Consider the following 14,474-nt stretch of genomic DNA (forward strand, 5'->3'; position numbering starts at 1 on the left):
ACGCACTTCAGAGCTTGCGTGCGTGCCTGTTTGTTTATTGTGTGTATCTTCTAGACCAGGGGTAGGCAACCTATGGCACGCGTGCCAAAGGCGGCACGCGAGTTGATTTTCAGTGGCACTCACACTGCCCAGGTCCTGGCCACCGGTCTGGGGGGGCTCTGCATTTTAATTTAATTTTAAATGAAGCTTCTTAAACATTTTAAAAACCTTATTTACTTTACATACAACAATAGTTCAGTTATATATTATAAACTTATGGAAAGAGACCTTCTAAAAATGTTAAAATATATGACTGGCACGCGAAACCTTAAATTACAGTGAATAAATGAAGACTCGGCACACCGCTTCTGAAAGGTTGCCGACCCCTGTTCTAGACTAATACATAGCCTTACTTCAACAGGCAGCTTTGCATATACACACAGACTAATGTATTATCACAACACATATATCTCATGCCATGTATTGTACTTCCTAATAAAACAACTTTTTAATATATATTTGACTGGTACACAGGTAGGGTGAAAATCAGAAAAAAATGAATAATACTTTTTGTAAAACCCAGGATTTATTCGGTAAATAAACGGTTTAAACTGAAAACGAAGGGGCTCAATAACTCTTTTAAAGCGCTGCCCCTCCTAAATGTTGCCTTCTTTATGATGAAGGAGTTTGCAATGTGTCAAGTATCAGGGGGTAGCCGTGTTAGTCTGTATCTACAAAAACAACAAGGAGTCTGGTGGCACCTTAAAGACTAACAGATTTATTTGGGAGTTTGCAATGTGTTTCCCTCAGGCCTTTGTCAATTTCCTCCTGAAACACTGGGGAGCACTGACACAAGAATTCTTTCCTCCTGTTCTTCTGTGTCCCCTGGTTCTGCAGTCCCGTGCCAAGCAGTCTCTACTCCCACTCTGAAACCTGACACAATCTTTGGTAACTGATCTGCGTCCAGGAGGCGGTAAGTAGCACCGTGACCTACAGAGAGGCAGGGGGCCTGGCCTGAGACTCGTATCCTCCCCTCTTGATGACATCATTTCCTGCTTGTTGCGTTTCACTGGGATAGTAGAGGACAGGGAGGGGCTGCTGGGCTAGCAAATCTGCTTCCTGCCCAGGAGAGAGAGACAGACAGACACACACACACATCTATATATAAGTCTCTGCTGCAAATATATTTGAAAGACTGCATAGTATCAGCTGAGCCTCCTTCTCCTCCATAGGGACCAGTGCAACCCTACGTGAAGACTTCAAGAAGCATGGGAGTCACCTGGTAGGACTTTCTATGTTGCGTGGTTAAAAAGCATGCCAGTGGTTGGGTCTTTATTTACTTGCAATGAATGTGACTGCACGATGGTTGTAGACTGGTGCCTGCCAGGAGCAGCTCTGCTACAGCAGGTTAGGTTCCATCATTGCGGGGGGGGCTCCTTGCACCGAGCCCTGAAAGGTTAGTTCCTTAGGAGGTGCTCTGTTGCAGGATGAGCTCACGGGTGCCTATTCAGACTGCATTGATTCTTGCTGGGAGTGTACTGTGGCAGCTTCTTCAGCCTGTGTTCCTCGTTGCTGTTCGAGCTGTTGGGGCTGCCTGACTGTTCGAGCTAGCGTCACCATGTTGCACCCGCTTGGTCATCGTCACATGAGGCCCGGTGGGGATAATGGGAGAAGGCACCCAGCAGAGAGGAACACGGGTGAGGCAGGATCCTTGTTCAGGAGGGTGTGGAGCATAAGAGCAGCCATACTGGATCAAACCAATAGTCCATCCAGCTCAGTATCCTGTCTTCCAACAGTGGCCAGTGCCAGGTGCCCCAGAGGGAATGAACAGAACAGGGAATCATCAAGTGATCCATCCCCTGTCGCCCATTCTCAGCTTCTGGCAAGCAGAGGCTAGGAACACTTCAGAGCATGGTTTTGCATCCCTGCCCATCCTGGCTAATAGCCATTGATGGACTTATTTTGTATCAACTTATCTAGTTCTTTTTTGAACCTGTTATAGTCTTGGTCTTCACAACATCCTCAGGCAAAGAGTTCCACAGGTTGACTGTGCGTTGTGTGAAGAGATGCTGCTGCTCAGGGACTGCAAAGAGGGAGCTGGGTTATGTTCGGTCAGGGATCTAGTTGGGCTTGTAATCGTAGAATCATAGAAGATTAGGGTTGGAAGAGACCTCAGGAGGTCATCTAGTCCAACCCCCTGCTCAAAGCAGGACCAACACCAACTAAATCATCCCAGCCAGGGCTTTGTCAAGCCAGGCCTTAAAAACCTCTAAGGATGGAGATTCCACCATCTCCCTAGGTAACCCATTCTAGTGCTTCACCACCCTCCTAGTGAAATAGTGTTTCCTAATATCCAACCTAGACCTCCCCCACTGCAACTTGAGATCATTGCTCCTTGTTCTGTCATCTGCCACCACTGAGAACAGCCGAGCTCCATCCTCTTTGGAACCCCCCTTCAGGTAGTTGAAGGCTGCTATCAGATCTCCCCTCACTCTTCTGCAGACTAAACAAGCCCAGTTCCCTGAGCCTCTCCCCGTAAGTCATGTGCCCCAGCCCCCTGATCATTTTCGTTGCCCTCCGCCGGACTCTCTCCAATTTGTCCACACCTTTCTGTAGTGGGGGGCCCAAAACTGGATGCAATACTCCGGATGTGGCCTCGCCAATGCCGAATAGAGGGGAATAATAACTTCCCTCTATCTGCTGGCAATGCTCCTACTAATGCAGCCCAGTATGCCATTAGCCTTCTTGGCAATAAGGGCACACTGCTGACTCATATCCAGCTTCTCGTCCACTGTAATCCCCCAGGTCCTTTTCTGCAGAACTGCCGCTTAGCCAGTCAGTCCCCAGCCTGTAGCAGTGCATGGGATTCTTCCGTCCTAAGTGCAAGACTCTGCACTTGTCGTTGTTGAACCTCATCAGATTTCTTTTGGTCCAATCTTCCAATTTGTCTAGGTCACTCTGGACCCTATCCCCACACTCCAGCATATCTACTTCTCCCTGCATCTTAGTGTCATCTGTGAACTTGCTGAGGGTACAATCCATCCCATCATCCAGATCATTAATAAAGATGTTGAACAAAACCAGCCCCAGGACTGACCCCTGGGGCACTCCGCTTGATACCGGCTGCCAACTAGACATTGAGCCGTTGATCACTACCCGTTGAGCCTGACAATCTAGCCAGCTTTCTATCCACCTTATAGTCCATTCATGCAATCCATACTTTTTTAACTTGCTGGCAAGAATACTGTGGGAGACTGTATCAGAAGCTTTGCTAAAGTCAAGATATATCACGTCCACTGCTTTCCTCGTATCCACAGAGCCAGTTATCTCATCATAGAAGGCAATCATGTTGGTCAGACATGACTTGCCCTTTGTGAATCCATGTTGACTGTTCCTGATCACCTTCCTCTCCTCCAAGTGCTTCAAAATGGATTCCTTGAGGACCTGCTCCATGATTTTTCCAGGGACTGAGGTGAGGCTGACCGGTCTGTAGTTCCCCGGGTTCTCCTTCTTCCCTTTTTTAAAGATGGGCACTATATTTGCCTTTTTCCAATTGTCCGGGACCTCCCCTGATCACCACGAGTTTTCAAAGATCATGGCCAATGGCTCTGCAATCACATCAGCCAACTCCCTCAGCACCCTCGGATGCATTAGATCTGGACCCATGGACTTGTGCATGTCCAGCTTTTCTAAATAGTCCTTAACCTGTTCTTTCACCACAGAGGGCTGCTCACCTCCTCCCCATACTGTATTGCCCAGGACAGCAGTCTGGGAGGTGACCTTGTTTGTGAAGACTGAGGCAAAAAAAGCATTGAGTACATCAGCTTTTTCCACATCATCTGTCACTAGGTTGCCTCCCCCATTCATTAAAGTCCCACACCTTCCCTGACCTTTTTCTTGTTGCTAACATACCTGTAGAAACCCTTCTGTTACCCTTCACATCCCTTGCTAGCTGCAACTCCAGTTGTGCCTTGGCCTTCCTGATTACACCCCTGCATGCTTGAGCAATATTTTTATACTCCTTCCTAGTCATCTGTCCAAGTTTCCACTTCTTGTAAGCTTCCTTTTTGTGTTTAAGCTCACTAAAGATTTCACTCTTCAGCCAAGCTGGTTGCCTGCCATATTTGCTATTCCTTCTGCACATCGGGGTGGTTTGTTCCTGCGCTCTCAGTAAGGCTTCTTTAAAATACAGCCAGCTTTACTGGACTCCTTTCCCTCTCATATTAGCCTTCCAGGGGATCCTGCCCATCAGTTCCCTAAGGCAGTCAAAGTCTGCTTTTCTGAAGTCCAGGGTCCGTATTTTGCTACTTTCCTTTCTTCCTTTTGTGAGGCTCGTGAACTCAACCATCCCATGGTCACTTCTGCCCAGGTTGCCACCCACTTCTACTTCCTCTACCAATTCTTCCCTGTTTGTAAGCAGCAGGTCAAGAGGAGAAAGGCCCCTGGTTGGGTCCTCCATTAGTTGCACCAAGAAGTTGTCCCCAACACTCTCCAAAAACTTCCTGGATTGTCTGTGTACTGCTGTATTGCTCCCCCAGCAGATGCCAGGGTGATTGCAGTCCCCCCATTAGAACCAGGGCCTGTGTTCTGGAAACTTCAGTTAACTGTTCAAAGAAAGCCTTGTCTACCTCATCCTCCTGGTCCGGTGGTCTATAACACACGCCCACCACAAAATCACCCTTTTTGCTCTCGCTTCTAAACTTAACCCAAAATCTCTCCACAGACTTTTCTCCAGTTTCATACTGGAGCTCTAAGCAATCATACAGTGCAACTCCTCCACCTTTCCCCCCTGCCTGTCCTTCCTGAACAGTTTATACCCATCCATGACAGTGCTCCAGTCATGTAAGCTACCCCACCAAGTCTCTGTTATTCCAATCACATCGTAGTTCCTTGATTGTGCCAGGACTTCCAATTCTTCCTGCTTGTTTCCCAGGCTTCTTGCGTTCGTGTACGGGCACCTAAGATAACTAGCCGATTGCCCTGCTTTCTCAGTATGAATCAGGAGCCCCCCCATTGCACCCTCCTCCTTGTGTTTCCTCCCGGTATCCCACTTACCTCAGGGCTTAGGTCACCGTCCCCCGGCAAACCTAGTTTAAAGCCCTCCTCACTAGGTGAGCAAGCCTGCCTGCGAAGATACTCTTCCCTCTCTTCGTTAGGCTTCAACAAGCTATGTCAATATTGCAGCTGGTAATATAACATAATGGGAAAATATTGCAATGGGCAATAAGGGTATGGAGGACATGTATTTAAAAACCGGAAATCAAGGCTTTATACTGCTCAAGAGGGAAATAGGAGAGCTCGAAGGACATCAAGAGCACGTTTGACCACAGGCTATCTGGAGTTACCAGTGTAACAGAGCAAAAACCTTGTGTAAAACCTTCTGTGTGATGCTTATTTTATATGTTTATAAGGTGACAAGGAAAATTTATCTCTACAGTGTCCCATCTGTCCTGGCACTTGGCCAGCACCCATTGCAGTGGTACTTAGTATGGTGCCAATGCCTGTTATGTTTGCTCTGCCTGCCTTAGGGTTTTCTTAAATGCCTGTCACAGCTGGATTGGGATGGCTGAATGGTCTAACAGGCCACATTCAAAGCTTTGTCTTATCCTTTCCTGGGTGTTCTAGCTTCCCTGTAGAGCTGTGGGTTCAAATCCTGCTCCTGACCCATCTCTTCAATGCAGGGGTGGGCAAACTACGGCCCGCGGGCTGCATCTGGCCTGCCAGCCATTTTAATCTGGCCCTTGAGCTCTCGCTGGGGAGTGGGGTCTGGGGCTTGCCCCACTCCAGCAAGGTATGGGGCCGCTCCACGCAGCTCCTGGAAGCAGCAGCATGGCCTGCCTCCGGCTCCTATGTGTAGGAGCTGCCAGGGGGCCCAGCTCTGCACGCTGCCCCGTCCCCAGGCACCGCCCCTGCAGCTTCCATTGGCCGCAGTTCCCGGCCATTATGGGGCCACGTGCAGCGCCGCCTGGCTGTGCCTCCATGTAGGAGCCGGAGAAGGAACATGCCACTGCTTGAGGTAAGCGCCGCCCGGAGCCTGCACCCCTGAGCCGCCACCCCTGCGCCCCTACCCCAGCCCTGATCCCCCTCCTGCCCTCCGAACCTCTTGATCCCAGCCCAGAGCACCTTCCTACACCCCAAACTCCTCATCCCCAGCCCCACCCTAGAGCCTGCACCCCCAACCAGAGCCCTCAGCCCCTCTCATACCCTAACCCCCATTTTGTGAGCATTCATGGCCCGCTGTACAGTTTCTATTCCCAGATGTGGCCCTCGGGCCAAAGAGTTGGCCCACCCCTGCTTTAATGGCTGGATGTCTTAGCTCAGTGCTATAGCTCAAAAAGAAGTGTATGGGTTTGATAGAAAAATTACTGGGTGAGGTTCCCTGCCCTGTGTTAGTCAAGAGGTCAGACGGGACTATCACAATGCTCTCTTCTGGCCTTTAAGTGAATGAGTCAAGTATGCAAGTGCTCTACAGATCAGATAACTATCATGTATGTTGGCTTTTAATCTCTATTCTAGACTTTATAAGTACATTGGCTGAAATTGATTCTGAGTTGGTTATCATATCTCTATGTATGCGATTACTGAATCTTTTCTTTTGCTTCCTTGTCTTCTATGACAGTGTGTCTCAGATGCCCGTGGCAGAGGGGAAGAGCGTCCAGCAAACAGTTGAAATCCTAACAAGGAAATTGGAGCTGCTGGGAGCAGAGAAACAAGGAACATTTTGTGTGGACTGTGAGACCTACCACACCGCTGCCTCCACCATGGGCAACCAAGGTCTGCATTTCACGTCCTTTCATGGAGTGATCAAAGCGCCCTGTGGCGATCGTTAAGGCTGATCGCTGGGGTTGGTATAACGCAATTCGAATAATGTTCAGGGAAGTAATTGTTCTCTTATTTTCTGACAAGGACATCTAATGCCAGCTCTGAGGTTGAGTCTCAATCCCACTAATGCTCCCCCACCCCCTTCTTTTCTCCAGTTATTCAGGGTGTCACTACTGCAATAACTTGGTGGTAGCTGTAGGGAAGAAGAGTAAAATAGGGACCAGATGCATGGATTCTGTTCTCAGAATCCATGCATTCTATTCTCCCTATGTTTAAAATGTACATAACAATACTGACCTACCTCACATGGGGTTGGATGGCTTGACTGCTGATAATAAAATGCTTGGTGATCTTTGGATGAAAGATGTTACATCAATAAAGATTATGATTCACTCCGCAAAAGCTTCATTAACACCGAGTTAAGACTGACCTGGGATGCCTCGTACCTTCTGAGTGCATCTGTACTTAAACTGCTGAAAACCAGGAAGTACAGAGTTACGGTACTCGCCAGTCCTGCAACCTTCATACTGCCCTCTTTGAGTGACGCCCCAAACCTGCTGTTACAGACAGTAATAATCTGTCCTTCCACTTGTCATTCTGCAAGGGTACAAGGAAATGCTGGTCAACCTTAACTATTAACAAGGATTTTAAGTAGGGAATTTCCCTTGTTCTTTGAGGAAGTGGTGGTACTGAGGGGGGCATGACTGGGGGGACAGTTTTCCTAGGGAGACCATAGAATGGTGTCATGACTCTTTTTAAGTGGGGCTGTATCTCAGGACACCCTTTCTTAAACAACTTCAAATTTAGCCCCCCAGCCCTACCCTGGTTCCTCATGATGCACGGCACTTTTTCAAGACAATCTGAGTGAGCATGTGGACTACAGAGTGCTTAAAAAAAGCGACTCAAGCAACTAGTCTCACCTTCAACTGTCATGGTGTTACAGCTTCGCTACAAAAACAACAAGGAGTCCGGTGGCACCTTAAAGACTAACTGATTTATTTGGGCATAAGCTTTCGCGGGTAAAAAACCCCACTTCTTCACTATAAGTGTCTCTAGAGGTCAGCAGTGAGCCTGTGCCACCGCGTTTCTGTCTGGTCTGGGAATGTGCATGGCTTCACTGTTGCCTATGCAGAGTGCTCTGTGAACACTAGGCTCTCTGGCTAAAGGTATTTCTTGCAACCTTGCGCTGCTGTTGGATTTTGCTGATCACTTCCAAGCTGTTTGCCTGTAAGAAATGTAACAGAAGTTTGATTTTTTTGTGATTTACACGGAGGGAAGTCTTGTCTGCAGGAATCTGCCAAAGGGCTAGTTCTTTATATAGGCAGCTGCACGGTATCATAGTTCTTGGTGCTAAAGCCCCATGTGAACCAGTTATAAAGCGTCCACTTTTCCTTGAATACCCAAAACAGCTTTCTGCTGATGGCGTGCCCCATTGGCTAATGAATCAACAGTGATCAAAAATATAGTTCTGGGTATTTTTCCTATGTAACATACTTAAAAAAGAACTTCCTTTCACAGCTAAGTAAAGGCTATGTGGTATGGCATTTCTGGCGTTAAGCTCTCATTAAGAGTCTAATTCTGGTTGTTGGGCTTGGTGTGTGGGTGGCTGGGTGGTGTGGTGGCCTGTGAAATACAGGCGGTCAGACAGGATGACTTGGTGGTCCCTTCTAGCCTTAAACTGTATGGCTCTATAATAGCAACAGCTGTGTGTGTAAATTCTCATTTGTCGGATCCCTAAATCTTCAGGATGTTTTTTTTTTTCCGGAAAGCATGATAGGCCCCAATCAGCAATTGGCCACACATGGACATACCCCTGCACCCAGATGGCCTTCAGTGAACTCCGCATGGGTGCAGGGATTCACATGCACAGAGTCACTCTCACATCTGTGTCTCAGTTCCTCTGGTGGTGCCTTCTTACTCTGGGCTGAGGTGGTAGTGATTTGCTGCTGGCTTGTGCTAGCACAAAGTATGATACCATACCACGTAATCTCCCCACTCCGCTGCACTGGTGAGTGAATGAGAGTTAAGACTAGACTCCACCTATCCGCCTGTACGCCTGCTCCAGGGATAGACAAGGACAGTAAGCAGGTGCCCAGACCCAGGATCTACATGGGCAAGGGGGATTCTTTATTTCCCCTAACGTCCCTTGCAGGGATGTACAATGCAAGTCACAATCTAGCCCTATGTTATTTATAATGCCTTCAAGCCCCATTGGAACCCCCTTTTGTGCACGAGGAATTACTCGTTGAGTTCACTGGGGCTGTTTGTATAACTGCTCTTTCGCAGTCTGGCCCTTAGATTGTTAAAGCAGAAAGAATATTAGAAATCTAATGTACTCATCCCTGTTCATGCTCTTTATTTACATTTTGCCCTTCTCTCATCTTGGGCAGTGTAAATCAAGGTCTCTTTTGTCTCTAGTCAGTTTCTGTCTCAGCGCCACAGGTTTTGAGTTGTGTGTACTGCAGGAGTGGAGCAGAGGTTATTTGTCTAAAAAATGTTTCCACTGGGATTTAAAAAAAAAAATAAAATTCCTATTTGTGTTCAGTTTTGTAGAAGTGTTGGAAGGATTCTTAGTTTTTCCCCAGTGCCTAAATTTTGGCCCAAACATGAGTTGACGGTGCCCCTCAGGAGTAAAGTTGCTGAGAATTCATCGTGGTGGGTCAGTGTTTGGATCCATTCATATGGAATGTTAAAGGAAATCTGGCTCCAAATATTGAATTTGTTCAAGTTGAGCTCTCTTTTTACAAAGAGTGGAGGGCATCCAGTATGTGCTCTCTTTATTAGACATTAAGTATCTTCAGTTCAGTAGACAGTTCCCACCTCCCTTCCCCAGTAAAATATCCCATTTCCCAAGCTGACATATGTATGTATGAGTGAGTGAATTGGTAAATGGAAACCCAGCAGTAAAGTTAGCAGTCAGATGGCTCTCTTGAGTAATTGGTGCAAAACATGTTTAGAAATTTGAGTTTGGGGCTCATACATCTCAGTGGGCACAGGAAATACAGAGATCAGGATGTGCTCTGGAATGGCAGAAACGTTAATGTACCTGCCTGAGGTTTTTTTGTTTTGTTTTTAGATCATAAAACAAACCCAAACACCCAGTGTCCAGAATCAGATTAAACATTCATGAGGAATACAGAAATCCTGAAATAGCGTTTCTTTTGTCCTTGTCTTTGTTGATTCTAACAGATGTTTCTTCTTGAAAGCACGCAATAGGGAAGAAGCATCATTTCTACAGTTAAAATACCGTTGCTCTTGTTCCAGGGCAGGCTGGCAAGCTGATGTACGTGATGCATAACTCTGAATATCCCCTCAGCTGTTTCGCTCTCTTTGAAAACGGCCCCTGCCTCATAGCAGATGCCAACTTTGATGTCCTGATGGTGAAACTGAAAGGCTTTTTCCAAAACGCCAAGGCAAACAAGATAGAGAGCCGGGGTACGCGGTACCAGTACTGTGACTTCTTGGTGAAGGTTGGCACTGTTACCATGGGGCCCAGTGCCCGGGGAATATCTGTGGAGGTAAGGCTGTTTGTTCCTTGAGGTGGCTAGTCTCATTGACTTCAGTGAAACATAGAATCACAGAATCGTAGGATCAGAAGGACCTTGTGCTCTTCCTGTCTAACAGTGAGAGTGTTGCGATTAGAGTCATGAGCATCAGTCCTAGCACACCAGCTGCCTAAAATATGGTCAAGTACTTTGTAGGCATCACGACAGAGGTGAGTTTGAAAGACGATGCCCTGGCTTTGCCGACTTTCAAGGGGAGATCTTCCAGTGTGTATGAGATGACATGGGGAAAAGTGCAAAGGTGTTGAGGGGAAAAATAAGACTAATGGGTAACAACAACTGGCATCATTAGCAGAGTAGAGGCATATGCTGAAGGTTCAGTAGTGTGTGAGAGGATAGGTGGGGCTGTGCTAAGCTAGGAAGCGCCTCTGAAAGTGAAGATGAGTAGTTTTGTTTTGGATGCAATGGAAAAGGGGAGCCAGATTTTTGTGTCTCTTTCTAAACACTTTTTTAAATCCTATTTTACAAATATTTGATTAATCATCTCATTGGACATCTTTAAACGTGCGTTTCAACATTCCTAGTCAATAGAACCAGAGCTCAAGTAATAGCATTATTATATTTCAGTAGAATAAACACAGTTGCCATAATGATAGCAGCAGTTCAATCCTTGAGGGGGCCACTTAGGGATCTGGGGCAAAAATCAGTACTTGGTCCTGCTAGTGAAGGCAGGGGGCTGGACTCAATGATCTTTCAAGGTCCCTTCCAGTTCTAGGAGATAGGATATCTTCATTAAATTTATTTATTTATTTAAATTTAATTTATTTATTTCTATTGATCTTGGGTTTAGCAGAAGCTTGTTTTATACCAAACTTGAGTTTGGAACCCAATTTGAGCTGCCTGTCTTGTACTTTGGAAAACTGGTTTAATTAAAAACATGTCTGATCTTAATCCTGCTTATAAACACCCTCACCCTCACCCCTGTCGAGTAAGGCAAGCTGGGTTTGGTGAATCCTGAGGTTCAGCAGCATGCATAAGAGGATATAATGATCAGATCCCCATTTGTGGTTCATCATTCTTGTCAGCTTGCAGGGATGGTTTTGCTTTTTCTTAAATAAGCAAATTTAACGCCTGTGACAGTGAAGAAGTTGGTAGCAGGTTCTGAGCACATTTCCACAGCTACCTGTCTGATTCTTCTTTACACACGCACACAATCTAACAATCCACCTCATTTCTGACACGCAACATCCTAGTTGTTCCAGACCCAAGTCCCTCCTGGGCAAAGTGGTATTTGAACCAAGGTCTGCAGAGGTGAAAGGCTAGTGCATTAACCTCCACTGTGCCTGGAGTACTTAGGTCACTTAATAATAATGATGCATCTGCAGTTTTCTGATAACTTTTTACTTCCCAGGTCCCCATTGCTTTTGTAAGTAAAATTCAGGTGAGTTCCTTGAATGTTTTCCAGGCTGCTGGCTCATTGTTTATCAAATAATGAAGGAGGGAAAAAATTAAACACCTCCTTTTAGTTTGCATATATGAGGAGGATTGTATATTCCTTTGTCTCCAAAGGATTGACGTGTTCTGTATCAGGGTTCAAAGTTAATTGTCTCCTGTGTGGTTACCGTCCCCTGCTCCGTGCTTCAGTGCTCCTGTTTCTGTTGCCAGGTGGAATACTGCCCATGTGTGGTAGCCAACGACTGCTGGAACCTGCTCATGGAGTTCATGCAAAGCTTCATGGGGAATCACACTCCTGGAAACCCATCCGTGTTTGGCAACAAGCACGACAACATCTACAGCCCAGGTGACACAATGGCTCAGTACATGGAACTGTTCAACAAGATCCGCAAACAGCAGCAGGTGCCTGTAGCTGGGATCAGATGAAGAAGACTCCAGGAGACTTTTTTTTTTCTTTTTAAAGTGACAATATCCTCTTTTTTCTGATTGTCCTCATGGATCAGGAATACCAGCCCTTTGCTCAGTAATGTCCTGAAGATGTCTTCCCCCTAAAGAAAAACATCATTCATCTCCATATAGCAGGGGTAGAATCAGTTTTTCCTACCTCCAAGCTTGGTCTCAAATATAGTGTGTGTTTCATCCCTTATTCAGTGGTTAGTCCATTGGCGCTGATGTGTCTCAATGCAACATCAGTGCTTGATTCTGGTGATAAATGTTCTTCTGCAGAAGGATAAAGTAGAAAATGCAGCTGTGTGCGCACACAGGCAGGGTTTTATTGTCCCTCATTTTCCTTAGTGGCAGGCTGGTGAATGTGGGTTTTGGGGATATTCATATGGAAGCATTTTGGTACCACTTTAATAATAATTAAAAAAAGGCTTATTTTCATATAAAGATGTGGAGTCTTTTTATCCAGCAAGAGGCGTGTGTGTGTGTGTGTGTGTGTGTGTGTTTTGTAACAAATTTCTTTAATTTTTCTCTGGTGCAGAAGTTATTTCTTAGTCACGTTTATCTTTGATTTTGTTGAGGGGCTTTACACCCTCGATGGAAAATAATTTCCTTTTGTGACCAAAAATCTCTCTCTCAATTCTTTGCTGTCCCCTTGTGGTTATGTTCTTAACTTGCCATCATCTTTGATAGCTGATGAGCGGGTTAAAACCTTCTGGCTCTCCAATGATACAAATGGAGTCTGGTCTTCCTGAAGGATTCTTCTCATCTGTTGAAACAAAGTATCTGCCACCCTATCTCATGGTTAGAAAGGGAACTGATAAAACTGATAGAGGTCTCTTTGCTTTAAATCTCTACTCACCTGCGAAGTCCCATTGATTTCAGTGGGACTATTAAGGTGAGTAAGGGTTTGCAAGCGGGAGACTGTAGATTTACTGCAGGGCTTGAATATCATACAGCAATGATTTACTTATCTGGATGGAAAGCTAGAGAAATTCCCTCCCTTTAAGCCATCTGTGCCCTTGGCTCTAAACACTGAGGAGCTGCCTGGCCGGGGAATGTAAATTTCCTCTCTCCTCTTTATATTTTTCTGTGGTTTTGTGTTGTTTGCTAAATAGATAGCAGCCTGGCTGTTTACCTTGGTTCTGCAGCTGCAAGACCTTTGTGTCGCTTCCCCTGAAACGCCTTCCCAAGGAACTTCACAAGTAAATAGCTGCTAGGCAAGGATCTTCTCTGCTTAATTTCAGAGTTCTGCATCTTTCAAATGAGCAGAACTATCCTGGCCCTGCAGCCACACCTCCTGCTGAACTCCCATTGAAGTCAGTGGGAGTTCCATGCCCAGAGGCTTTGCAGGGTTGTCAGTCCTTAACTCATGCCTTATGTCACATCAGTTTGAGCAAGTAACCTGAGGGACCAGTGCATGGCTTCCTTAAAAAACATGTTCTGCATCCCCAGCCCATAGACGGAACTTGCACTGCAGCCCTGTGTCTAAAAAGTAAACTGGGCAAAACAGAAGTCTTGGACCTAAATAAACCTGATCTTCCAGGCAAGCTGCAATCGGACAGGGTCTGGGGAAGAAGGTTGAAGAGATGTTTCTGGAGGATTGGAGAGAGACGAGCTGTTTTGTTGCTTTGATTTACTGGTTGACTGAGTTGATTAATTCATTATTTATATATGATGGTTTTGTTTGTTTGTTTTTTCCTGCTGAAGGGGGGCCATCATTTATGCCTGTAAGTGTAATTAATTGTTACAGCACCTAGAGCTTGTTGTATGGGCATTTTTTATTATTATTTAACTCTGAATACATTAAATAACATGGCAGTAGGTCTCATAAGCCCTGGTTAAATGATTTGCAACAACCAGTATTTAAATAAACTTGCAATTTGAACATATTGGAAGCCCGCGGAACTAGTTTGGGGTCCAGTCTTGCAACTCAAAGGCATGTTACTCACTAAATCCTGACTCTCACACTGACTTCTGGGGAGAGTCTTGTGAGTAAAGCTTTCAGAGTGTGGCCCTTAGCTCATTATTACTCTGTGTAATTAAGTGTGGCTAGGATCTTTAACCAAAAAATTCTGCTCTTTGGACAGATCATCTTCTCCATCCTGCTTTCTTTTTTTTTTTTTTTTAAGTGCTGTGGAATTGTGACTGGAAGATTAGGCACATCAAATGTTGCAAATGTCTCTCTTAATCCAAAAAAGGTTTTGGTATCTCAGATGCCTTTTGTAACCAAAGTCACATGTCTTTAAAGAGTATAATGTGTGTGCTGGA

General features: G+C 45.8%; 1 protein-coding gene across 2 annotated transcripts; it reads left to right on the top strand.

Annotated features, from left to right (window-relative positions):
* Positions 1–1,070: 1,070 nt before the first annotated feature.
* LOC113407133 (mediator of RNA polymerase II transcription subunit 20) lies at positions 1,071–12,650 on the top strand. Of its 2 annotated transcripts, none has more exons than XM_026655221.1 (4): positions 1,071–1,261; positions 6,599–6,753; positions 10,066–10,319; positions 11,970–12,650. In XM_026655221.1, exons 1-4 carry the CDS (start codon positions 1,248–1,250, stop codon positions 12,183–12,185), a joined length of 639 nt encoding a protein of 212 aa, XP_026511006.1. In that variant the 5' UTR covers positions 1,071–1,247; the 3' UTR covers positions 12,186–12,650. The 2 variants fall into 2 exon arrangements, with proteins under 2 accessions (XP_026511006.1, XP_026511007.1); XM_026655222.1 differs by lacking the exon at positions 1,071–1,261 and adding an exon at positions 1,613–1,676.
* Positions 12,651–14,474: the final 1,824 nt, after the last annotated feature.

This window comes from Terrapene carolina, unplaced genomic scaffold (assembly GCF_002925995.2).
Source record: "Terrapene carolina triunguis isolate 2854851 unplaced genomic scaffold, T_m_triunguis-2.0 Scaffold198, whole genome shotgun sequence".
NCBI lineage: Eukaryota > Metazoa > Chordata > Testudines > Emydidae > Terrapene > Terrapene triunguis.

Excerpts from the sequence above, each read along its gene's own strand:
- LOC113407133 (XM_026655221.1), top strand. Across the intron at positions 6,754-10,065 it reads CTCCACCATGGGCAACCAAG|GGCAGGCTGGCAAGCTGATG; the intron begins GTCTGCATTTCA and ends CTCTTGTTCCAG. Across the intron at positions 10,320-11,969 it reads CCCGGGGAATATCTGTGGAG|GTGGAATACTGCCCATGTGT; the intron begins GTAAGGCTGTTT and ends TTCTGTTGCCAG.